General features: G+C 44.4%; 2 protein-coding genes across 6 annotated transcripts in view; one reads left to right on the plus strand and one right to left on the minus strand.

Annotated features, from left to right (window-relative positions):
- Positions 1-27,827, plus strand: part of LYSMD1 (LysM domain containing 1) — a 110,695-nt gene that overhangs the window by 7,446 nt on the left and 75,422 nt on the right. For both annotated transcript variants that reach the window (XR_011359482.1, XM_069949820.1), the window contains exon 3: positions 993-1,152. Coding sequence is in view for 1 of the 2 variants with exons in the window: in XM_069949820.1 (XP_069805921.1) it covers positions 993-1,116 (124 nt within the window). In the remaining variant the exon portion in view is untranslated. The remainder of the gene's footprint in view (positions 1-992; positions 1,153-27,827) is intronic.
- Positions 3,090-27,827, minus strand: part of TNFAIP8L2 (TNF alpha induced protein 8 like 2) — a 44,704-nt gene continuing 19,966 nt past the window's right edge. For 2 of the 4 annotated variants that reach the window (XM_069949817.1, XM_069949818.1), the window contains exon 2: positions 3,090-5,268. In XM_069949817.1, the coding sequence (XP_069805918.1) occupies positions 4,705-5,265 (561 nt within the window). In that variant the 5' untranslated portion in view covers positions 5,266-5,268 and the 3' untranslated portion in view covers positions 3,090-4,704. Of the gene's footprint in view, positions 5,269-13,674; positions 13,766-24,985; positions 25,082-27,827 lie in introns of those variants that run through there. The other 2 variants (XM_069949815.1, XM_069949814.1) reach the window with 2 other exon arrangements.

Here is a 27,827-nt window from a genome sequence, read left to right on the forward strand (position 1 = left end):
AAGATTTAACCCTGTTCAGTCCCCACCCATAATCTAAGCTTGTTTGTAATAGGTTTCTATCAGATGGATTGGGACGTTTGCCTGCAGTACATCCTGACTTACACCCTGAAGCTGGAGAAAATCCTCACTTCCTGGTCCACTCTGTCTCCACTCCTCTGACCTCCCCCTCCCTTCTGAGACCAAAGTCACATGATCTCTGTCTCTTCTGTTGCCAGGCAAGCTGTAACGGCTCATCTGTAACCCTAACCACCTCTGACATCACATTTATCAGTGATTAGATAGCTATGAGAGGGATAGATAGTAGATTGAAGAACTTTAGAGGAACACTTTAAACATAAACACAGACGAGTGTGAATGCGGCCTTATGACCCAGCAGCAAGGAATAACAACCAGTGAACCAGCAACAGGGTCATAAGCCTCCATGCCGCATTAATGTGTTTGAGGGTGAACGCCAGTCCATTTAGTCCAATCACACAGAATAGCTGCTGTAAAGCAAACTGCTGAAAAAGTCCTGTGCTGTTGTGTGTAACTGTGTAATATACAATATTAAAAGACACCTTACGCTTCAAAAAGCGGGTGGGGTGCGGGTCCTGAACGCTTCTGCCCCTTTATTTCAGCAACCGGACCCCCATCATTTAAAACTCCTAATATGTCGCTATGACATGGCAGGAATAGCTAATCTTTAAGCAGGCAATTTTAATTTTATGTCGGATCAGTGTATACAAGGTTTCAAGGTTGGACATTGACTAGTTAATCATCCATTTTCTTAGGGCAAATATCCATTAGGCCTCATTTACCCGACACCGTTTCCATGGCGATGAGGGCACTTAGCTCCTGCTATTTTGAACCAACTTTATTTGATGAATTGTCTGGCACGCATCAGCCTTAAATAATGGCAATGAGGTCTCAGCCAGTGGAGCGGAGATGGATGACTTCTCTGTAACCCCCCAGACCTTCTATAATTCTCCTTTCTTTTTCCTTCCATGTTACAGGCAGGGGAGATGCAAAACTGCTCATAAGATACACAAGAAGCCGCCACACCTAGGCCTGGAATCCAAAGACAAAGCCTTCTTTACCATCTGTCATTCTAGACGTCTGGGGAGGAGGATTCTGTAGGTCACGAGGAATGGAAAGTCATCTACAGAAAAAGAGGTGCGACAGAATCTAACAATGGTTTATAACAGGTTGAAAAACCGGCCGTACATTCATCTTGAATACATTTTTAAAGGGATAATCTAGGATTAGAAAAAGAACAGCTACTTCCTTGCAAAAACAGCGCCACCCCTGTCCTCAGAATGTGTGTGGTATTAGAGTTCAGCTCCATTCATTTCAATGCGACTGAGCTGCCCAAACAGAAGACAGGACTGGTGCTGTTTCTGGAAGAAAGCTGCCATGTTTTGTAAGCCTGGACAACCCCTTTAAAGAAGATGTCTGGCAGGGGGCAGGGGGGAAATTGATTACAGTTAGGCCCGCAGTGAACGGCAGGAACGGCTTCGGGGTCCCTGCCAGAAGGCATTTTCCTTGTGATGACGTCACGACTCAGGGGGGTAAGGCCTGTCCCGGTTAATGGACTGGCTGTTCAGCCAATCAATGACTGGAGTGGCTTCCCGTCCCTGTCACTGACTGGCTGAGTGGCCAGTCCATCAGCCGGGTTGTGACGTGTCAGATCCCGGAGCCTGTGGGGACTGACACGTCAAGGCCTGTGACAAGGCCATGACAAGGCCTGTCTTGGTTGATGGACTGACTGTTCAGCCAATCAGTGACTGGAGTGGCTTCCCCTCCCAGTCTGAGTGGCCAGTCCATCAGCCTGTGGGGGCCCTGAGGCCGGTCCCGCTGCCGAACTTCTCCTTTAATCCACAGTTTGAAAAAATAAAAACATGAAAATTATGGATTAAGAAAGTGACCATGAAATCTATTTTTTTTTTTTTGTATAAAATAAAAAAGAAGTTATAAAAAACCCCATAAAAATCTCATACCACAACAAGACATTTATTGCAGAAATAAAACTATAGAAAACATAGAAAACTTGGTTTTCAGTCATAGGCATAGAAATTCCCGTTTTCACATTGCACGTTACAAAAAATATTCTTGCATTTTGATGATTTTTAGGTTATTTCGTAATAATGACATCCTGGTGCATTTCATTATAGAAACCATTAAAAAAGGGAATGTATATGCTTTATAGCAAAGGAACAAAAACTTTTCAGGTTGGATAGATTTTTTTATTTTATTTTAAATAAATTATTTTGTTTTATTGTACCTATACAGTACATAGATAAGTCGCAGCAGTGAGGACGCCTATAGGCCCTGTCCGTTAAGGTGTAAAGCTTCTACTATGTTTTCCATGTTTTCCTAATTGAATAAAATTTTCCCTTTGAAAAATAATAATAATCAAAAGAATCTCCATAGTATCAAAGGGTTGTCCGGCATCTGAGAAACATGGAAGCTTTCTTCCAAAGATGGCGCCACACTTGTCTGTGGTTTGTGTCTGGTATTGCGTCTATATTTTCATTGAAGCAATTGGAGCTGAGCTGTCATACCTTACCTGTGAAAGGTGTGGTGCTGTTTTTGGAAGAAAGCATACATGTCCTTCTAATTTTGGACAACCCCCTTTAAACCCTGAATCTTAAAAAGGAACTATCAGCAGCTTAGACTAAACTAACCTACTTATAGCCCCTATTGCTTAGAAGACGCAGAGGAAGAAGGTATGTGTCTTATCTTCTTCCTCTGCACCGTTTGGGTGTAGTTAGTCGTTTGCTCCATGGTCTGGTTAGACTGTTAGGAACATTGCCTGCCCCCATAGCGCCAGTCCGCCCTATTGATTATAACTAGAGAGAAGCGGGCTGGCCGGGGGCAAATCGGCGCCATTAGGGTGGGCAGTGCTCCTAACGGTCTTACCGGACTGTGGAGCAAACTACTAACTGCATGGTAATGGCCATACCTGCCTCTTCGTGTCTCCTGTGCAATAGGGACATATCAGCAGGTTAGATTTGTCTAACCTAATGATAGTTTCCCTTTAAAGGGGTTATTTATGGCCGCTTTCTTCCAAAAACAGCATGACTCCTGTCTCCAGTTTTGGTGTTGTTTTGCAATTCTGTTCCAATGAAGTGAATGGAGCTTGCAAAAACACACCCAAAATGAAGACAAGAGTCGTGCTGTTTCTGGAAGAAAGCAGCCATGTTTTTCTAATACTGGATAACCCCTTTTAGGGAGTTTAGCAGAATCCTCACCCATACTAACCTGTTAGTATGTGCCTATTCCCTGGAGGATTATCGTTCGCATAACCATTAACGATAAACGATCCAAACAACCGCTATTACGAAAGACCTGAAATCGTTCGCCCATTTACTTGGAAAGATAATCGTTACTTATGATTGTTCTTGCGGTCGTCTTGTCGTCGCTATTGTGTTCGTCACTACTGCGAACGACCGAACGACTTCTTATTCAATGCGAACGATTTGCCAACAAGCAACGATAAAAATAGGTCCAAGTCTTAATAAACGATCAATGTTTTCTCGTTCAATTGTTAGTCGTTAACTGCTATTCAAACGAACGAATATCGCTTAGATTCGAGCGATTTAACGATAATCTGAACGATAATCGTCCGGTGGAATAGGGCCCTAAGAGTTTAGTATGTGCGAGGTTATTGTGCACAGTGTCTATTATTCGGGGGAGTCCTCTTTTCTGTTTACCACTGCTCCCCGCTTAACACAAAAAAATCTCAAGCCATTTATGTGTTGGCATCATGTGACAGAAGCAAAAATTGTGCATTTGCATAGTTGACAATACAACAGAAGCTGGCCATAAAAAGTTATGGCCGATCCCATACTCCCCCCTCTCCCCCAAGTAGGTGTTCCTTTAAAACCGTTATCCCATTGGGGTTCTAACTAGTTTGAATGCCCTTAGATCCACTTTAAGGACGGACAGAGTAGGGTCTCTGAGTCTACAAGGTCCCTTAAATTTGGAGTTTTTGGAGATTTCATTCCAATTTGACAAAAGTTCCTTAGGGTTTGTAAACATTAATTTGTTCTGCAAGAGGACAACACTATTGGCCAACCTAGATCCAAGAGCCCTGAAATAGATAATCAAAAAATATACATCATTTAATACCAGGGACAACCATGAAGCACCAGGGTACCCCGTCAATCATTGCATAGCACAATATTTCAGGGCCATTTTTTGTGTTCTAAGCTGCCCGCAGTCTCTGTAACTCACGAAACATGAAATATGCCCTATGTGTACCAAATACTTGAAAGTCGCAGAACATGCAACATAGATTTTCCAGGCAGGTTTCTATCGTGTAAACGCGTAAATGTAGACAGTCGTTCAAGTTGTAGGATGGCGTGAAGCCCCTCAACAACCTTTACCTCCACCAGAGAACCCTTAGGTCCACGTTGGAGTTAGTTTTTCAAAAATTAGCAACATCTTTGGAGAAGAACCAGCACATCTTTTTCAAGGTGGTTTCTTGAAGACCAAGTTTTTGTAAGATCTGCTGTATGCAGCAGAATACAATGTAATCCCTGTTGTACAACTTAAATAGTCTTTGACTCTCCCATTGAAAACACATGGGGACCCTTTATCTCATAAACACCAGTTCACGGCTCCTAAGGATTTCCTTAAGGGGCAAAATCCTGGTTTGTGTTCTATCAGTCTCCAAGTTGAGTCCAACATTTTGCACAATTTCCCTTCTAAATCCAACGTCTCTCACAGTTTCCCCTCGTCGATCAGTTTGTTCATTCCCTGACAGATCTTCTGTAGATGAGGCTTCATAGACCCGTTAGGGTCATAGAGTTGACTGAGCATTTCCGGATTGGCGAAGTGGTTGAACACGTGCTGGATGCGGCCATGAGACTTAGGGGTCAGGTGCTTGTCGACGAGACGAAGGAGCAGGTTTTTGCATTCGGTGAGGATTTGAGGCAGTACGTCCTTCTCGTAAGTAAATTCCACTTCGTAGAAACTAATGGCTGTCATAGCTCCGTTGTGTAACTTGTTCTTGAAATCTTCGGCCAGGACCAGTTCCTCGGGGCTGAAACAGTGGTGACGATACAAGACGCCGATTTTCACCGCGATCTTGATCAAATTCTTGATGACTTTTTGTGACTCTGCCTTGTTTTTGGTGAATTCTTTGGACACTCTGTACAATTCGTCCAGCACCTCGCTACTTGTCTCGTCTATGAACATGTGCGCCACTGTTTTATTGGCCATGTGACTCAGGAATTTCTTTTGCGTCTTCATGGCAAGATCTTTGGTACTAAAGGTTTCCATGGTCTGCAATGAGAAGTCAAAGAGAAGAATGAATCATAGAGTATAAGACATAAGTTAACCAAGTCAGGCCTGATGTTGAGAGACCAAAAGAAGGTCACCAAGAATATTTTGGACCTCAACACAACCCACCTACTCAGTTACAGTCTTCAGGACTCCATTCTACATTGTTTTTTTTTGGAGAAGATGGCCAAAATCGGTCACCAGCTTCCACCATCTTACCATATTTTCTATCTTAACCTCTTCAAGTTTACAAGATTATTATGGAATATGCTGGCTGTTCTGAGTCCATACAGCCCAATATTAAAGATTCATTGGGTCATACCATTATAACATTTCAAGATCATCAAAAAAATTCCCTTATAAGAAGCAGAAAACTATGGGTGGTATTACATTTCCCCATGCTGGAGATAATTAGAAACATATAATATCTGGATATAATATAAAACACATATGGAGACAGCCTGCCAATATATTTTTGGCTTCTGGTCGGAAGCCATCACGGACATAATAGGAAGACCTTGATCAGATTTGGGCCTGGTTTCCCACCCATATTAGATCTAAATACTAATGTCGACCATACATGTACAGTTAAAAGCGCAAGTCTTCAAGGATAAAGGTGTTTCTTGACCGACCCATTAACCTTTCAAACTCTGGAAGAAAAGGGCAAGGATTGTGTAAACAGCTGGTCTAGAAAACCTAAAAAGTTTCACCTTATAACATTAGCTTAACTCTCATAATGGCCAGGAGGAGCAACCTGGGGAACCTTTGGCCCTCCAACTGTTGCAAAACTACAATTCCCATTTAGCTTCGACTGTCCAGGCATGATGGGAAATGTAGTTTTGCAATAGCTGGAAGGCCTAAGGTCCCCCATCCCTGATCTAAAGACTAAAGGTAAATCAATCTATCATTATAGGACAGTTCCTGTCTCGGCCAGAGATGTCAGCATAGAGCACTGTGTCTGACTTGAAAATAAAACAGCATTTCCTGCAGGACATACGGCAGCTGATATATAGATTTGTAATTTACTTCTAACTTTCTGACACCAGTTGATTTGAAAGGAAAAGATTTTTGCTGGACAACCCTTTTAAAGAGGACCTATTACCCCCATGCTGGGTTGACAGGCTCCCGACCCCGCTAGAGCCCCCTATACTTACCTGATCGCGTCGGGTCCCGCTTCTTGATCCGGTCCAGTGACGGAGAATTCGATAGAGAATGAATGGTGAGTCCGACGCTCCATTCATTCTCTATGAGCGTCGGACTCATCTCAGGAGCGCACACATCGGGCTTCGGGCACTGAAATCTCTGTCACCGGACCGGATCAAGAAGCGGGACCAGGCGCAATCAGGTAAGTATAGGGGGCTCTAGCACGGGGGGTGACAGGTTCCCTTTAAGCCTACAAACATGATGTGATCAGCATTTGCTTCTTGATCGGGTTATCGCTAGACATATTTTTGCTTTTTTTCAAAAGTAAAAAGAACATGACAGCTATTCAAGCAAATATCAGGTCTGCCATGGTCTAGGTATCATGGTCCAGGTATCAGGTCCAGCCTGTTATTCTGGCACATACTGTAATACAGGTGGGGGGGGGGGGCTGACTTTTTTCACATACAACCCCAATCTTGTCCATTGGCTGTGTTTACCCACACCGTTTTATTTTGTTTTCATAATCAGATGCTAATTGATTATGTAGACTCTGCAATTTGGGCTTTACTATATGATCAGCATTACCAGGCTTCATCACAGGTGTTATCTAAATAACGCTGTGTTTACACATAAAGATTTATCTGACAGATTTTTAAAGCCAAAGCCAGGAACAGACCACAAACAGGGAACAGTTTAGAAAGGAAAAACTAATCCATTCTTGGCTTTGGCTTTAAAAATCTGTCAGATAAATCTTTGTGTGTAATGCTGATCACATGATGAAGCCTGGTAATGCTGATCACATGATGAGGCCTGGTAATGCTGATCACATGATGAAGCTTGGTAATGCTGATCATATGATGAAGTCTGGTAATGCTGATCACATAATGAAGCCGAGTAATGCTGATCACATGATGAAGCCTGGTAATGCTGATCACATGATGAAGCTTGGTAATGCTAATCACATGATGAAGCCTGGTAATGCTGATCGCATGATGAAGCCTGGTAATGCTGATCGCATGATGAAGCCTGGTAATGCTAATCACATGATGAAGCCTGGTAATGCTGATCACATGATGAGGCCTGGTAATGCTGATCGCATGATGAGGCCTGGTGATGCTGATCGCATGATGAGGCCTGGTAATGCTGCTCATATGATTAAGCCTGGTAATGCTGATCACATGATGAGGCCTGGTAATGCTGATCACATGATGAGGCCTGGTAATGCTGATCGCATGATGAGGCCTGGTAATGCTGCTCATATGATGAAGCCTGGTAATGCTGATCGCATGATGAAGCCTGGTAATGCTGATCACATGATGAGGCCTGGTAATGCTGATCACATGATGAAGCCTGGTAATGCTGAGCACATGATGGTGCCTGGTAATGCTGATCGCATAATGAGGCCTGGTAATGCTGATCACATGATGAAGCCTGGTAATGCTGATCACATGATGAAGCCTGGTAATGCTGATCACATGATGAGGCCTGGTAATGCTGATCACATGATGAGGCCTGGTAATACTGATCATATGATGAAGCCTGGTAATGCTGATCGCATGATGAAGCCTGGTAATGCTGAGCACATAATGAAGCCTGGTAATGCTGATCATATGGTAAACAACCAAACGGTCAAATTGCAAAGTCTACATATTCTGTTAGGGCCAGTTCACGGAGTAAAAGCAGCGGAACTCTCTGCCGTGAAATCCCGCCTGCCTCAGTGTCATACAGTCTGTCTATGGGAGGGCTTGCACGCCTCTGCTCTCTGTGCCTCTCTGCTCAAAGAATTGACATGTCAAGTCTTTGAGTGGAGAAGGGAGGCGCCCAACAGATTACTTTTAGACACTAAGGTAGGCAGGATTCAGGGCAGAGTACACGGCAGAGGTTCCGCTCCAAATTTCCGCCTGTTTTCCACTGAGAGTGGCCTAGAGAACATATGAGGGATGGGGACAGACCTAATTGTATGCAAAAGGACGCTGGTTGACCTCAGGGAGATCAACCAAAACACCGCAGAGACACCATCACGTGTCTCAACGTCAGTGTATTCTAGAACTACTCCACACTGATGAGGGGCAAAAACCCCGAAACGGCTGTCTGTGGATGGATACCTTGCTGAGGTGGTTTCCTTGACTGGAGAACGCTTTGGCTTGGCTGTTCCTTCCCGGAGGGAAGGTCTGGCTAGTTCACTGACGTCGAGACATGTGATGGTGTCTCTGCAGTGTACTTTTGCATATTCGATTTCCCAGGGGGCAATGTTCTAGAATACACTGACGTTGAGACACGTGATGGTGTCTCTGCGGTGTTTTGGTTGATCTCCCTGAGGTCAACCAGCGTCCTTTTGCATGCACTTACTAGTCATTGCTCCCACTAGCCAGAAACCTACTCCACACTGATGAGGGGCAAAAACCCCGAAACGGCTGTCTGTGGATGGATACCTTGCTGAGGTGGTTTCCTTGACTGGAGAACGCTTTGGCTTGGCTGTTCCTTCCCGGAGGGAAGGTCTGGCTAGTTCACTGACGTCGAGACATGTGATGGTGTCTCTGCAGTGTACTTTTGCATATTCGATTTCCCAGGGGGCAATGTTCTAGAATACACTGACGTTGAGACACGTGATGGTGTCTCTGCGGTGTTTTGGTTGATCTCCCTGAGGTCAACCAGCGTCCTTTTGCATGCACTTACTAGTCATTGCTCCCACTAGCCAGAAACCTACTCCACACTGATGAGGGGCAAAAACCCCGAAACGGCTGTCTGTGGATGGATACCTTGCTGAGGTGGTTTCCTTGACTGGAGAACGCTTTGGCTTGGCTGTTCCTTCCCGGAGGGAAGGTCTGGCTAGTTCACTGACGTCGAGACATGTGATGGTGTCTCTGCAGTGTACTTTTGCATATTCGATTTCCCAGGGGGCAATGTTCTAGAATACACTGACGTTGAGACACGTGATGGTGTCTCTGCGGTGTTTTGGTTGATCTCCCTGAGGTCAACCAGCGTCCTTTTGCATGCACTTACTAGTCATTGCTCCCACTAGCCAGAAACCTACTCCACACTGATGAGGGGCAAAAACCCCGAAACGGCTGTCTGTGGATGGATACCTTGCTGAGGTGGTTTCCTTGACTGGAGAACGCTTTGGCTTGGCTGTTCCTTCCCGGAGGGAAGGTCTGGCTAGTTCACTGACGTCGAGACATGTGATGGTGTCTCTGCAGTGTACTTTTGCATAGACCTAATTGTATGGCCGGCTTTAGAATGGACTCATGTACAGCAGATTTTTCCGTCCCATTCATCTGAACAACGTTTGCATAAATCAATATGATTGTCGCCATTCAGGTGAATGAATCGGTTACAGAAACTTCTGTTGTGTGTGAACTCGCTCTCATAAAGTCTCTGGATGTATAAATAGCCGGCAGTGGCAGCTCTTCCCCTTGTTTGTTGTGTCAGTCGTGCGCTTGGCGTGGATGAGTCGCGCTCCGCTCGGCGCTGTGCAGGATGCAGGAAGTATTTCCTGTTTAATTAGAATAGAGACCGAGCTGTGCAAACAACCACCCATTATGTCTGACACTTCACCAGGAGCTACCGAAAAAAAAGAATCCCTCCCCTCATTGTTATCAGGTGCGCGGCGAGCTCTCCGGTCACAGTGTATATCGGATTTCCATCCGACGCGGCCGTTGCTGTCAGTAACAATTGCTGACCGCCCCGCTCCTGCTGCGTGTCATACGCCTTATGGAGAAGCGGCTGCAGCCAGAAATCACGACGCAAACAAGATTCGCTTCTTCTTTCGGAAAACGTCCAATTAACCCCTTATGTGCTGGATCCTCAGTGTCTATAAATATTATAGTTAGATCGTTAGAAAGCTGGGTGACAACCAGTATGGCAGCTGTTACAGTCCTGACCTATAAATGTGCATAGTTACACAGCAGAGGGATGAGGAACCTTTGGCCCTCCAGCCATTGCAAAACTACAATTCCCATCATGCCTGGACAGCCAAAGCTTTGGCTGTCCGGGCATGATGGGAATTGTAGTTTTGCAAAAGATGGAGGGCCAAAGGTTCCCCATCCTTGTTATACAGCAATGTATCCGCTGCTCCCATAACAATATTTGTGTTCTAGGAAAGCTGGTGGAATCATATAACTGGAGATGGAAGCGCACCTCACTTTCCTAGAGTCCTGAACAGCTAACCTGTCTAGTTATGCTGCAATACACCCAAACCTCTAGTATAACTAGCAGATCTGTCCTTCAGAGCTTTTGGAAAGCTGTATAAATACAAGTATGGCCAATGGCCAGCTGTCTTAAAGAGATACTTCAGCAATTTTCTTTTCTTTTTTTAACAACTGGTTTTAGGAAATTATATAGATTTGTAATTTCACTGTATTTCAAAATCTCAAGTCTCCCCATATTTATCAGCTGCTGTATGTCCTGCAGGAAGTGGTGTATTCTTTTCAGTCTTTACACCTCTGTCCATGTCAGGAACTGTCCAGAGCAGCAGCAAATCCCCATAGAAAACCTCTCTTGCTCTGGACAGTTCCTGACATGGACAGAGGTGGCAGCAGAGAGCGCTGTCAGACTGGAGAGAGTACACCACTTCCTGCAGGACATACAGCAGCTGATAAGTACTGAAAGTCTTGAGATTTTTAAATAGAAGTAAATTACAAATCTATATAACTTTCGGACACCAGTTGATATGAAAGATTCTTTATTCACTGGAGTGCCCCTTTAAAGTCTATGACAACAAATCTGGCGTCATTGCCAGTGCTCCCTTATTACCAGGGTTATAACTGGGTGACCATCATAGTTCACCCAGCTTTCCCAAAGTCCTGAATAGCTATCTGTCCCTATATGGAGCAATGTATCCCTTGTGCTTATATAACTATGCACATTTGCCATCATGGCTGAGCGCTATGGGGGACAATACAGCTGTTCTGAAGTTATGCAAGAATGCGTTCAATGGTTTTGTATAACTGGAAATTTGTCCTTTAATGGATGGGTGACAAACTATGATGGTCAATCATACCCAGCTTTCCTAGAGTCCTGAGTCCCCTGCAGGGCCTATCACCCAGCTTTCCTAGAATCCTGAGCACTCCTTCCCTGCAGGGCCTGTCACCCAGCTTTCCTAGAATCCTGACCCCCCTGCAGGGCCTATCACCCAGCTTTCTCAGAAACAGATACAAGTAAGAAAGCTGAATGGCTGCCAGATATTATGGGGACACGGAGTCCTAATCCCACTGCGGCGACTCGCTCTCCCTCCTAGGGGCACAGGAAGATGTTTGCGCTCGGCTTCTCGCTCGTCTTAAGAAATAATCCTGTTTATGTTCTGACGAAACAAAAGGAAACATTCCAGAAAAGACAAATAAGGCAGAAATACTCCAAGAAGCTGCAATATTATAACATACAACACCCCTCCCCCATTGTAATTAAAGTTGTCACCCAGCTCTTCTCAGATCCTGAATGGTATAGGATGTTAAAGGGGTTATCTAGGTTTAAAAAAAAACAAACCACACAGCTATTTTCTTGTAAAAACAGCGTCCCTTCTGCCCTTAGGTTGTTTGTGGAATTACAATTCAGCTCCATTCACTTACTGAAACTAAGCTGCAATACCACAAACAGACTGCGGACGGGAGAGGTGCTGTTTCTGGAAGAAAGCAGCCATGTTTTTTCTAAGCCAGGACAACCCCTTTGTACCAGTTTTAGCAGAACCAGTTGACTGTCTAATGTTTAAGTGGGGCTTCCAACTCTCCCCCAAAAGATGATGTTGTGGGATAGAAGCATCAGGTATCTTGGGTTTCTGGCAGCGGCTTGGCCCTCTTCTCTCAGCCAAGCTGACTGTTCATGTGTATGGAGGGATGGAGATGGCTACAAACGTTCATTCAGCTTACATCTAAAATCTATTCCAAGTGAATGGGGACCCTTATACTGTAGATTCCTTTTACATAACGGATGCCATAGTCTATGCTACATCCATGTGGGCAATCTGTAGGCTCTAATGTAGTAGCCACTTAAAAGTGGTACTCTGGCAAAAATCTCTTTTTATTTCAATTTAGCTGGTTTCAGAAAGTTATATAGATTTGTAATTTAATTTACTTCTTAAAAATCGCCAGTCTTCAAGTACTTATCAGCTGCTGTATGGCCTGCAGGAAGTGGTGTATTCTTTCCTGTCTGACACAGTGCTCTCTGCTGCCACTGCTGCCACTGTCAGGAACTGTCCAGAGCAGGAGAGGTTTTCTATGGGGATTTGCTACGGCTCTGGACAGTTCCTAACATGGACAGAGGTGGCAGCAGAGAGCACTGTGTCAGACTGGAAAGAATACACCACTTCCTGCAGGACATGCAGCAGCTGATAAGTACTGGAAGACTGGAGATTTTTCAATAGAAGTGATTTACAAATCAAAATAACTTTCTGAAAACAGTTGATGTGAGAAATAAAAAAGGTGAAATACCCCTTTAAGGTTCTGAAAGATATGAAGGACTTAAAAGGCTTATCCATCCTTACATCCTTTTGCATCTCAGTTCCTTTGAAGTGAATGGAGCTGGATTGTAATACCACACACAACCTGAGAAAAGGGGTGGCAATGTTTTTGCAAGAAAGTACCTGTGCTTTTTATCATCGCAGATAATCCCTTTAAATTTAGATTTCAAGAGATTTCTCCTCTGGGTTGTAATACTTGAAGTACTACGACTCACTATCAGGCAGTATATTAGTTCCTAAACCAATATACTACCCTATTACTATCTGGGTGGACTCTTCTCTAGGAGTCCCCTTTAGAGTCACATGGTACTGCCCCATAGCTCCCATTTTGAAGCTCCCACTTTGTCCAATTTTTCAACCATGGCATCACTATAAGAAGCTGGAACTATTTTCCCTGGTGGGCTAGAGGTCCTTCCTGCTGCCCCTAGGTACAAGGGCTGACCTGACTCCAGTTGTGTCGCCTGCCTTTATGGCACGGGCGGGGAAAAATCTTTGTAAAACTTTCACGTGATGGAACATTGATAGTTAATCTCTTGTACTATCATTCTTACAGATAGCTGAATCAGTTACTTGACAGCCGCCACATCCGTAGAGGGGATGAGTCATGTGACACGTGAAAGAGGCCTATACGTCAGATAAGGCTCCATATACCAGAAGCCGCCACTATACCGAGATAATGTAAGGTCTCACAGTAGTTATCTGATCAGCGTGAGATGACTAGAAGGTGATATACTGTGTATACCGACCACCCACAACATAAAACCGCCTGATCAGTATTGTGTAGGTTCCTCTCCTTCCCCTAAAACCGCTCTGACCTGTTGAGGTATGGACTGCGCAAGATCTCCACAAGACTGTGACACGTGGCGGGTAAATGTCACAGTAACATCCATAGGAAGGGCAGGATTTGATGGTAGAACCGCACTATGGGGGAGATTTATCAAACATGGAGTGAGGTGAAACTGGCTCAGTTGCCCCTAGCAACCAATCAGATTCCACCATTCATTTTCCAAAGAGTCTGTGAGGAATGAAAGGTGGAATCTGATTGGTTGCTAGGGGCAACTGAGCCAGTCTCACTTTACACCATGTTTGATAAATCTCCGCCATGATGTAAAGTGAGACTGGCTCAGTTGCCCCTAGCAACCAATCAGATTCCACCTTTCATTCCTCACAGACTCTTTGGAAAAAGAAAGGTGGAATCTGATTGGTTGCTAGGGGCAACTGGGCCAGTTTCACTTTACACCAGTTTGATAAATCTCCCCTACTGGCTTGTCTTCTTCCCATAGTGCATCCCGATGCCATTGCCTCCCCAGGGAAGAAGGAAGCAGCTCTGGTGCCACCTGTTAGAGATAGTTTTCCTTTAAAGAGTCAATGTTGTTTGGAAAGCTTTGATCGGTCCAGGTGTGAGTGTTCAGAACCGGACCGATTAGGAGAACGAGCCGAGAGGACCGCGCTACAGCTCTGTATCAGTGAAAAGAGTCGGACTTACATTAGGAGCCCAACTTATCATGTGACACAGAGCCGGCAAAGGACCGCACTTAGCGCAATCTTCTCTCAGCTCGTTCTTACGATTAGTTCAGGTCTGAAAGTTTAAAAACATAACCACTTTCTACCAGAGACAGCACCACTCTTGTCTTTAGGTCAGGTGTGGCTTGCAATTAAGCTCCATTCACTTCAATGGAACTGAGCTGCAAAACCTGCACCCAAACTGGAGACAGGACTGGTGATGTCTCTGGAAGAAAGTGATTATGTCTTTCTTTTTAGGCCAGTGGTAATTCTACTCTGAAAAACTGCAGTACATGACTGGGAACTTCCCCAGAAGGAGGAGGGATCCATACTCCTGGTCATGTACTAAAGCTTCTTAGAGATGAGTAACATTGACTTGAAGAGAAGGCGACCAGGCCCCCATAACCTGTCTCCAGTTCACTGGTTGTTCTTCCTTTGACCTCTTAGTTACTAACCCTTACATAACAGGAACATCCCACGTGCCTGGGTTAGTAAGCTCTGACCTAAACATCTATTCATCACACTTTAATTCTTGCCATTCAGAACTTTTAATTTGACACTTGTTTTTGCTTCACAATTGGTTCTGCTAATTTGACATCACTCCAAGAAACAAAGTTCTCGGCATGTAATATATCCCACCCCCCGACGTATGCCATTGTCAGCATGAGGCCGATTAGTTTATAGTGTTAAATTGGCTATTACTAATCAAAATAAACAGACTTTACATACTCTGGACAAAAATATAACTACTATAATACTGCTCCTATATTCAAGAATACAACTACTATAATACTGCCCCTATATACAAAAATATAACTACTATAATACTGCTCCTATATACAAGAATATAACTACTATAATACTGCTCCTATATACAAGAATATAACTACTATAATACTGCTCCTATATACAAGAATATAACTACTATAATACTGCTCCTATATTCAAGAATATATCTACTATAATACTGCCCCTATATACAAGAATATAACTACTATAATACTGCTCCCTATATACAAGAATATAACTACTATAATACTGCTCCTATGTACAAGAATATAACTACTATAATACTGCTCCTATATTCAAGAATATAACTACTATAATACTGCTCCTATATTCAAGAATATAACTACTATAATACTGCTCCTATATACAAGAATATAACTACTATAATACTGCTCCTATATACAAGAATATAACTACTATAATACTGCTCCTATATACAAGAATATAACTACTATAATACTGCTTCCTATATACAAGAATATAACTACTATAATACTGCTCCTATGTACAAGAATATAACTACTATAATACTGCTCCTATATACAAAAATATAACTACTATAATACTGCCCCCTATATACAGGAATATAACTACTATAATACTGCTCCTATATACAGGAATATAACTACTATAATACTGCTCCTATATACAAGAATATAACTACTATAATACTGCTCCTATATACAAGAATATAACTACTATAGTACTGCTCCTATATACAAGAATATAACTACTATAATACTGCCTCCTATATACAAGAATATAACTACTATAATACTGCTGCTATGTACAAGAATATGGCTCAGGGAAGAAACAGAGTGCTGCACATCACACCCATGGCTGATACTAGTGCCGCTTGGCTAAATAAAAAACACATCAGAATTTTGTGTATGAATTGATCAAGCCATACTGCCCCATGTACCTCGTGCCGGTATCTGATACACATGGGTCCCTACACTAAGTCCACACCGTGCCAGTCAGTGGCCACCAACCCCGCAGGCGTGCACAGCCAGGGAACGGGGGCCATGGGACGGCCCTGCGACCCCCATGCCACAGGACCAGACCCAAAAACACCACACCAGAACCCGGCCAGCACCGCCGGCGGAGAAGGTCGCCCCCAAGCAGCACAAGTCTGGATAAGGTATTGCGCTCACCATAGCTGCAGCAAACAGAATGGGAAAAAAACAGGAGGGATTAAAACCATGTGCACTCAGGTGTCTCCTGCTAATTGCGGTCATGTGGGTCTCACCAGGAGGAGTGCAAAACACGGAGAAAAGAGAGAAACAAAATGTGGCTCAGGGAAGAAACAGAGTGCTGCACATCACACCCATGGCTGATACTAGTGCCGCTTGGCTAAATAAAAAACACATCAGAATTTTGTGTATGAATTGATCAAGCCATACTGCCCCATGTACCTCGTGCCGCCGGCGGTGCTGGCCGGGTTCTGGTGTGGTGTTTTTGGGTCTGGTCCTGTGGCATGGGGGTCGCAGGGCCGTCCCATGGCCCCCGTTCCCTGGCTGTGCACGCCTGCGGGGTTGGTGGCCACTGACTGGCACGGTGTGGACTTAGTGTAGGGACCCATGTGTATCAGATACCGGCACGAGGTACATGGGGCAGTATGGCTTGATCAATTCATACACAAAATTCTGATGTGTTTTTTATTTAGCCTAGGGGCACTAGTATCAGCCATAGGTGTGAGGTGCAGCACTCTGTTTCTTCCCTGAACCGCATTTTGTTTCTCTCTTTTCTCCGTGTATTGCACTCCTCCTGGTGAGACCCACATGACCGCAATTAGCAGGAGACACCTGAGTGCACATGGTTTTAATCCCTCCTGTTTTTTCCCATTCTGTTTGCTGCAGCTATGGTGAGTGTAATATCTTATCCAGACTTGTGCTGCTTGGGGGCGACCTTCTCCGCCGGCGGTGCTGGCCGGGTTCTGGTGTGGTGTTTTTGGGTCTGGTCCTGTGGCATGGGGGTCGCAGGGCCGTCCCATGGCCCCCGTTCCCTGGCTGTGCACGCCTGCGGGGTTGGTGGCCACTGACTGGCACGGTGTGGACTTAGTGTAGGGACCCATGTGTATCAGATACCGGCACGAGGTACATGGGGCAGTATGGCTTGATCAATTCATACACAAAATTCTGATGTGTTTTTTATTTAGCCTAGGGGCACTAGTATCAGCCATAGGTGTGAGGTGCAGCACTCTGTTTCTTCCCTGATGTACAAGAATATAACTACTATAATACTGCTCCCTATATACAAGAATATAACTACTATAATACTGCTGCTATATACAAGAATATAACTACTATAATACTGCTCCTATATACAAGAATATAACTACTATAATACTGCTGCTATATACAAGAATATAACTACTATAATACTGCTGCTATGTACAAGAATATAACTATAACAAGAATCAAATAACAGGTAATACCGCCATGATCATGTCCCGTATAAATGGCTAATCTGCGGTGCGTGTAGTCATGATTTAGAGCAGAAGTATCAAACATGGGACCAGTGACCTGGCGCTGTAGGTGACCCGCTCTAATAGAACATTCCCAGTTAGGTTCCCATTAGCAATCCATCACATTGATTGGTGGTTAATGGGCTTATAGAGCCATGAGATGTAACAGGCGGTAGATGTGCACCGCAGAGCATTAACCCCTACACGGGCAGCACCAGAAATCATAAGAGAACAGGGCTAATTATTTATTCTCTTCCATTATTTTTGCACCCGAGGGATATGTCTGCAGTGCTGAGCGTGACTCATCTGGGATAATGTGGGCTCGGTACGCAGTGTAAACACTGGCAGTGGTGTAGTGTATACGTGTGCGTGCTTGGCATTAAGTGTCAGGAGCAGCGCTCTGTTTTCCTTTGTTTACTCCTCTTCCACTGTGTGGTCCAAGTGCGGCTTCTATCTGATACTAAAATCACTGACTGCAGGGGAAAGCTGGGACTTGTAGTTCACCGAATAGGCTGTGTTCTGAGTGATGTCACCGCTGATCTCTAGTGATGGATAGGCTGTGTTCTGAGTGATGTCACTGCTCTCTAGTGATGGATAGGCTGTATTCTCAGTGATGTCACCGCTGATCTCTAGTGATGGATAGGCTGTATTCTGAGTTATGTCACTGATCTCTAGTGATGGATAGGCTGTATTCTGAGTTATGTCACTGATCTCTAGTGATGGATAGGCTGTATTCTGAGTTATGTCACTGATCTCTAGTGATGGATAGGCTGTATTCTCAGTGATGTCACTGATCTCTAGTGATGGATAGGCTGTATTCTCAGTGATGTCACTGATCTCTAGTGATGGATAGGCTGTATTCTCAGTGATGTCACTGATCTCTAGTGATGGATAGGCTGTATTCTGAGTTATGTCACTGATCTCTAGTGATGGATAGGCTGTATTCTCAGTGATGTCACTGATCTCTAGTGATGGGTAGGCTGTATTCTCAGTGATGTCACCACTGATCTCTAGTGATGGATAGGCTGTATTCTTAGTGATGTCACTGCTGATCTCTAGTGATGGATAGGCTGTATTCTCAGTGATGTCACCGCTGATCTCTAGTGATGGATAGGCTGTATTCTTAGTGATGTCACTGCTGATCTCTAGTGATGGATAGGCTGTATTCTCAGTGATGTCACCGCTGATCTCTAGTGATGGATAGGCTGTATTCTTAGTGATGTCACTGCTGATCTCTAGTGATGGATAGGCTGTATTCTCAGTGATGTCACCGCTGATCTCTAGTGATGGATAGGCTGTATTCTCAGTGATGTCACTGATCTCTAGTGATGGATAGGCTGTATTCTCAGTGATGTCACCGCTGATCTCTTGTGATGGATAGGCTGTATTCTCTGTGATGTCACTGATCTCTTGTCATGGATAGGCTGTATTCTCAGTGATGTCACTGCTCTCTAGTGATGGATTGGCTGCTTAGTGATGTCACTGCTCTCTAGTGATGGATAGGCTGTATTCTCAGTGATGTCACCGCTGATCTCTAGTGATGGATAGGCTGTATTCTCAGTGATGTCACTGATCTCTAGTGATGGATAGGCTGTATTCTCAGTGATGTTACTGATCTCTAGTAATGAATAGGCTGTATTCTCAGTGATGTCACTGCTCTCTAGTGATGGATAGGCTGTATTCTTAGTGATGTCACTGATCTCTAGTGATGGATAGGCTGTATTCTCAGTGATGTCACCGCTGATCTCTAGTGATGGATAGGCTGTATTCTCAGTGATGTCACTGATCTCTAGTGATGGATAGGCTGTATTCTCAGTGATGTTACTGATCTCTAGTGATGGATAGGCTGTATTCTCAGTGATGTCACTGCTGATCTCTAGTGATGGATAGGCTGTATTCTCAGTGATGTCACTGATCTCTAGTGATGGATAGGCTGTATTCTCAGTGATGTCACTGCTGATCTCTAGTGATGGATAGGCTGTATTCTCAGTGATGTCACCCCTGATCTCTAGTGTTGGATAGGCTGTATTCTCAGTGATGTCACTGCTCTCTAGTGATGGATAGGCTGTATTCTCAGTGATGTCACTGATCTCTAGTGATGGATAGGCTGTATTCTCAGTGATGTCACCGCTGATCTCTAGTGATGGATAGGCTGTATTCTCAGTGATGTCACTGATCTCTAGTGATGGATAGGCTGTATTCTCAGTGATGTTACTGATCTCTAGTGATGGATTGGCTGCTTAGTGATGTCACTGCTCTCTAGTGATGGATAGGCTGTATTCTCTGTGATGTCACTGATCTCTAGTGATGGATAGGCTGTATTCTCAGTGATGTCACTGATCTCTAGTGATGGATAGGCTGTATTCTCAGTGATGTCACTGCTGATCTCTAGTGATGGATAGGCTGTATTCTCAGTGATGTCACCCCTGATCTCTAGTGTTGGATAGGCTGTATTCTCAGTGATGTCACTGCTCTCTAGTGATGGATAGGCTGTATTCTCAGTGATGTCACTGATCTCTAGTGATGGATAGGCTGTATTCTCATTGATGTCACTGATCTATAGTGATGGATAGGCTGTATTCTCAGTGATGTCACCGCTGATCTCTGGTGATGGATAGGCTGTATTCTCTGTGATGTCACTGATCTTTAGTGATGGATAGGCTGTATTCTCAGTGATGCCACTGATCTTTAGTGATGGATAGGCTGTATTCTCAGTGATGTCACTGATCTCTAGTGATGGATAGGCTGTATTCTCAGTGATGTCACTGATCTCTAGTGATGGATAGGCTGTATTCTCATTGATGTCACTGATCTCTAGTGATGGATAGGCTGTATTCTCAGTGATGTCACTGATCTCTAGTGATGGATAGGCTGTATTCTCAGTGATGTCACTGATCTCTAGTGATGGATAGGCTGTATTCTCATTGATGTCACTGATCTCTAGTGATGGATAGGCTGTATTCTCAGTGATGTCACTGATCTATAATGATGGATAGGCTGTATTCTCAGTGATGTCACCGCTGATCTCTGGTGATGGATAGGCTGTATTCTCAGTGATGTCACCGCTGATCTCTGGTGATGGATAGGCTGTATTCTCTGTGATGTCACTGATCTCTAGTGATGGATAGGCTGTATTCTCTGTGATGTCACTGATCTCTAGTGATGGATAGGCTGTATTCTCAGTGATGTCACTGATCTCTAGTGATGGATAGGCTGTATTCTCAGTGATGTCACTGATCTCTAGTGATGGATACGCTGCAGTGGTGTCTTTCATCTCTGTAAGTTGGAGGCAGAGATTTAGCGCTCCACAATCTCCAGTTCTCTACTCCTCTACAAATAACTGTGAGGCATTGGCGGACTGGTGTGAACAGATCTCCCAGTCACCGTACAATACCCGGACCTTGTATAAACACTGGGCCGAGCGCTGCAGAGAATTCCTCCTGGCCTTTTCCAGTAGTCGATAAAGCGCACAGTCTATTACTATTATAAGCGGCAATGAGAGAGCATTATTATGCAGTGACCTCTGTATGTGGGGGAGCAGGGTCGGGGGTCATATAACCACCCCTATAGCTCCAGCAGGGATCGGCAGATTCCTGAATGGCAAATACATTCTCCACTGCAAGAACATTAGATGCCTGCCCTGACCAGACCTTACACCCTATGGAGAAGGGTCGCCCCACCTAAGATAAAGTCCAGACCTTACACCCTATGGAGAAGGGTCGCCCCACCTAAGATATAGTCCAGACCTTACACCCTATGGAGAAGGGTCGCCCCACCTAAGATATAGTCCAGACCTTACACCCTATGGAGAAGGGTCGCCCCACCTAAGATATAGTCCAGACCTTACACCCTATGGAGAAGGGTCGCCCCACCTAAGATATAGTCCAGACCTTACACCCTATGGAGAAGGGTCGCCCCACCTAAGATATAGTCCAGACCTTACACCCTATGGAGAAGGGTCGCCCCACCTAAGATATAGTCCAGACCTTACACCCTATGGAGAAGGGTCGCCCCACCTAAGATAAAGTCCAGACCTTACACCCTATGGAGAAGGGTCGCCCCACCTAAGATATAGTCCAGACCTTACACCCTATGGAGAAGGATCTGCCCCACCTAAGATATAGTCCAGACCTTACACCCTATGGAGAAGGATCTGCCCACCTAAGATAGAGTCCAGACCTTACACCCTATGGAGAAGGGTCGCCCCACCTAAGATATAGTCCAGACCTTACACCCTATGGAGAAGGGTCGCCCCACCTAATATATAGTCCAGACCTTACACCCTATGGAGAAGGGTCGCCCCACCTAAGATATAGTCCAGACCTTACACCCTATGGAGAAGGATCTGCCCCACCTAAGATAGAGTCCAGACCCACCACCCTATGGAGAAGGGTCGCCCCACCTAAGATAGAGTCCAGACCTTACACCCTATGGAGAAGGGTCGCCCCACCTAAGATAGAGTCCAGACCCACCACCCTATGGAGAAGGGTCGCCCCACCTAAGATAGAGTCCAGACCTTACACCCTATGGACAAGAGTCGCCCCACCTAAGATAGAGTCCAGACCCACCACCCTATGGAGAAGGGTCGCCCCGCCTAAGATAGAGTCCAGACCCACCACCCTATGGAGAAGGGTCGCCCCACCTAAGATAGAGTCCAGACCTTACACCCTATGGAGAAGCGTCACCCCACCTAAGATAGAGTCCAGACCCACCACCCTATGGAGAAGGGTCGCCCCACCTAAGATAGAGTCCAGACCCACCACCCTATGGAGAAGGGTCGCCCCACCTAAGATAGAGTCCAGACCCACCACCCTATGGAGAAGGGTCGCCCCACCTAAGATAGAGTCCAGACCTTACACCCTATGGACAAGAGTCGCCCCACCTAAGATAGAGTCCAGACCCACCACCCTATGGAGAAGGGTCGCCCCACCTAAGATAGAGTCCAGACCTACAAGAATTTACTGAGTTATCACCCTGGTCCTAGAAGTCCCATTATCTGCAGCCACTTATGTGTAGAGGAGGCTCTCATGTCACTTCTAGACATTCCGGTTTGTTCCTAAATTCAGCATAATTTGGCGTCTTTTAACCTCCCCCATTACATTGTGATATTACTGCTGTCCACTAAGCTGGGATATCTAAGACTATATGTTTGATACAGTATATTTAACCATTGTGTCCCTGCGCCTTTTGCATGTGATACTGTTTGAGACAGTGTATCTAAGCTGTGCCGTTTGATACTGTTTGCTAAGTCAATGTATCTAAGTCTACCATGTGTTATACTGGGCTGCTGGGCCTGTCATTCTGAGCCTGTCTGGTATGATACTGTCTATTGAGCAGGCGTATCTAATCTTATTATTTATGATCTTATTGTGTATCTAAGCCTTTGTTGTGTGACATTTACTGCAAAGCTGGTTTATTTAAGCCTATCATGAGTGACTCTACTACCTACCTTGTGTATCTAAGCTTTTCATGTGTAACACTGATCGCTCAGCCACTGTATCTAAGCTTTTCATGTGTGATATGAAGATATGAAAGAGCTTGTTTTCATATGCCTATCATGTGTGATACCTCATAGTTGAGCTGGTGTATCTAAGCATATGTATAATACTGGTGGGTGTATTTAAGCCTATCATGTTGTATACTCTCTGGTGAGTCAGAGTATCTAAACCTATAGCGTGATATTGTTTATGTATGATTATATAACCTGAAGTAGATATACTGTCTATATACTACTTGACCACAGATGGGTGACAGTGACTTCTAACTAACAATGACATGGTCACAATCAGCAGGAACTAGAGGGTTAATGACAATGGCAGGGTTACGACATGACAAGCGTCTGCTTCCTGTCCATCATCGGCCTCATGATGACTGACAGGTTCCTATGCCCCACAACCTGCAGCCATCACATCCTGTGCCAGTGCCCATCAATGCAGCAATACCCCTGACCCAAATATACCCCCCCCCCGTGTGACTAGAAGAAAGAAAGAGAGAGGGTAAAAAATATAGGAAAAATAGAGAAAGAAAAAACAGAAGAAAGAAGATAGAGAAAATAAAAGAGATATAAACAAGAAATAAAATAACATGCAAAAAAAGAGTTAAATAAAAGATGACTAAAAGAGAGCAGACAAGACTAGGACTGTATGGAGGCTTTCTGCATGTCTCTTGTGCAGCGGCAGTCATGTTTCTACCAGTCCATATAATATACAGTACAGGTTAGGATCAGCTGATACAATACAGGGTCAGGATCAGCTGATACAATACAGGGTCAGGATCAGCTGATACAATACAGGGTCAGGATCAACTGATACAGTAAAGGGTCAGGATCAGCTGTTACTGGTCGGCCGGATAACCAGAATCAATGAATAGACAGCAGCAGCTGCACAATGTGCGGTGACATTAGAACTATTAGTGACAGAAGTGACAGCACCTGTGCAGCAATGTGACAGCACACCTCCAGTAATTAACATAGAAAACATACTGTATCAGGGATTTATAGCATCTTAGCCCGGGGGTCACCGTAGACCCCATAGCGGTCCCCTGCTCGCTAGTATAAGTCGCCACACCTATGAATAGTTACCAATGTCATCTTATCTGGTATCTTATCCTGTCCTTATGACACTGACCCTCCACCAATTATAAGAATAAGCCAAATTTTCGTAGAATTCCCCATCAGAGGTTCCACTTTATTCCATATAAAAGCTTCACATTCCTCTCGGCGTGTCCCTACAAGACCAAAGAGGAGACAGAATTCATTGTATTTCCCAGCTATGTCCCATCTCGCAGAGCTAACAGAACTTAACCCCATCCCTGCCGGATACCTCCACCGCCCACGTCTCCGCCATACCTCCCTAGTGTCCCTACTTTAGCCTCTCATTGCTCCTCTTTATTACCTGTGAATTGGATTTGAATTAATCCATGGCTCCTAACTGTATAATAGACCCCAGCTTGCCTATTAGTCCCTCATCTGGTGCCATCTGGATGTTAATAGTTATATTCAGAATCTACAGACACAGACATGTAGAGACTATTATACAATGGACCATAAGAGTCTGGCTATGGCCATCCAGGAGTCGGGAGGTACGGACCCTGCCACCTGGTGCAGATGCTGAATGCAGAACATGGCCCGAGCCCCTCGTAGTAGCCCAGTGACAGCGCTACATGGGGACTTTTTGCTAGAAGGAGGCCAGATCACCGCTGAGATTTCTGACTTCTTCTTTGTTCTGCGGTTTCGTATGAAGAAAGGAAGCAGCTTGTGCTTGCACTTGAGACATGAGAAGTGTTGATGTTAGTGGAGCAGCCCCCTTCGGGTACGGTGGGGCGTCCGTGTCCCGCTCATCAGTCCCGTATCCCCTCCATTCACTTACTTGTGCAGTTCTCCTGTGTGCCCAGCAGCTCGCACCTTGGCTGATAAACTCTCCCGCCTCTGACAGACGCACAAACTTCTCCGATAACAACTTCTCAGGCACTTCCTTGAGGAACTTGAGACCTGGCCCGCCCTCCGACTGGGGAGGGGGAGAGCCGCAGAAGCCTAAGTGATGTCATTTAGAATAACCTGAGGCTTTTGTCATGAGAATATTCCAGTACCTGTGGGCTCTGTGGTCCCAGAGATGTGGAGGAGCCAGGATATCATGGAGAAAGCCCAGTCCCTGTAGAACGACGTCTCCTCCAGCATCAGACCTTCACCAGAATTTCTTTATGAAATGATCTACTGATGAGCCAGTGTATCTAAGTCTATCATGTGTGATACTACCTGCTGAACGGGGGTATCTAAGCCTATCATGTATTTGGGCCTATTAGATGTAATTCTGTCTGCTAAGCTGCTGTATCTAAGAGTATTATGTGTAATGTGTTGGTATATCTAAGGGCCCTATTACACGGGACCATTATCGTGCGAAAAATCGTTATATCATTCGAAATTAAACAATAATCGTTCTGTGTAACTGCAGGCAACGATCGAAAAATCGTTCGTATGTCGATGATCGTTGATTTAGATCTGAACCTAAAATTATCGTTAATCGTTCGCTGTAATTCCACATTCGTTCGCTCAAGTTCTGCATTTTATCACTAATCGTCCAGTGTAATTGCTCATTGTTCATTGTTTTCTTGGGAGCAGAAGGAATAAACGGTCATAGTAACGATCGCAATAACGGTCATAGTAACGATCGCAATAACGATCATAGTAATGATCGTAACTAACGACCATCGTTCTGTGTAATATAGTGAACGATTTCAGGTTAACAATAAACACGTTCTCGTTTGCAATCGTTTATCGTTAGTCGTTAAAAGTTGCTCCGTGTAATAGGACCCTAAGCCTATCATGGGTGATACTGCCTGCTGAACTAGTGTATCTAAGCTTATCACGTGTTAGTGTGTTTGGGCCTATTATGTGTAATGGTGTCTGTAGAGTTGTTGTGTCTATGGTTGTCATGTGTGATACTGTTTGCTGAACTGGTGTATCTAAGCCTATTTTTTGTCATAGTGTATGCTGAGTTAGTTTATTTGGGCTTATTAGGTGCGATAATGACTGCTGGGTAGGCTACTGTATCTAAGCCTTCATATGTAGTGTGTTATATACCTATGCCTATCGTAGGTGATACCACCTTCTGAGCATCTGTAAGCCCATCATGTGATACTGGCAGCTAAGCATATGTATCCAAGTCTGTGAGGTGTCTTCTGAGTTAGGGTATCTAATCCTGTCATGTGTGGGGCTGGCAGCTAAGCATATGTATCCAAGTCTGTGTGGTGTCTTCTGAGTAATGGTGCGTTTACGCGTAACGATTATCGTACGAATTTGCGCGATAACGATCGAATTCGAACGATAATCGTACGTGTAAACGCAGCGAACGATCATACAACGAACGATACATGTTCTCAAATCGTCGTTCGTCGTTCGCAAAAAATTCGCAAATCGTTCCGTGTGAACAGTCGTTCGCCGATTTAACCAATGTGTGAGATAGGCTTAAGCGTTCGCAAAACGATCGCACAACGAATTTTCCGTACGATATATCGTACCGTCTAAACGCTGCTCGTTATGAAAAAAAAAATCGTTGCTCCGACATCGTTAATCGTACGATCGGGCCAATTATCGTTACGTGTAAACGCACCATTAGAGTATCTAATCCTGTCATTTGTGGTACTATCAGCTAAGCATATGTATCCAAGTCTGTGAGGTGTCTTCTGAGTTAGGGTATCTAATCCTGTCATGTGTGGGGCTGGCAGCTCAGCATATGTATCCAAGTCTGTGAGGTGTCTTCTGAGTTAGGGTATCTAATCCTGTCATGTGTGGGGCTGGCAGCTCAGCATATGTATCCAAGTCTGTGAGGTGTCTTCTGAGTTGGGGTATCTAATCCTTTCAGGTGTGATACTGGCAGCTAAGCATCTGTATCCAAGTCTATGAGGTGTCTCTGAATTAAGGTATCTAATCCTGTCATTTGTGGTACTGTCAGCTAAGCATCTGTATCCAAGTCTATGGGGTGTCCTCTGAGTTAGGGTATCTAATCCTGTCATGTGATACTGTCAGCTAAGCATCTGTATCCAAGTCTATGAGGTGTCTTCTGAGTTAGGGTATCTAATTCTGTCATGTGTGGTACTTTCAGCTAAGGCTAGGTTCACACTGCGTTTTCAGCATCCGTTTAACAGATCCGTTTTTTTTTACGTCCAGAAAAATAGGGTCAGCAACGTTTTTTGGTCCGTTTTGGTCCGCCAAAAAAAACGGATCCGTTTTTTTTATAATGGAAGTCAATGGAAAAACGGATGCACACAAATGAATCCGTTTTTTGCAATCCGTTTTTCATGCGTTTTTTGCAAAAAACGGATGCGTTAAACGGATGCTGAAAACGCAGTGTGAACCTAGCCTAAGCATCTGTATCCAAGTCTATGAGGTATATTCTGAGTTATGGTCCTTTTACACGGAACGATTTATCGTTCGAATTTGCACGATAACAATCGAATTTGAACGATAATCGTACGTGTAAACGCAGCGAACGATCAAACGATGAGCGAGAAATCGTTCATTTTGATCTTTCAACATGTTCTCAAATCATCGTTGATTGTTCGCAAAAAATTCGCAGATCGTTCAGTGTAAACAGTCTTTCAACGATTTCACCTATATGTGAGGTAGGCTTAAGCGATCGCAAAACGATTTTTCCGTACAATGTATCGTTCCGTCTAAACGCTGATCGTTATAAAAAAAACATAGTTCATTCA

Source organism: Dendropsophus ebraccatus, chromosome 13 (assembly GCF_027789765.1).
Source record: "Dendropsophus ebraccatus isolate aDenEbr1 chromosome 13, aDenEbr1.pat, whole genome shotgun sequence".
NCBI lineage: Eukaryota > Metazoa > Chordata > Amphibia > Anura > Hylidae > Dendropsophus > Dendropsophus ebraccatus.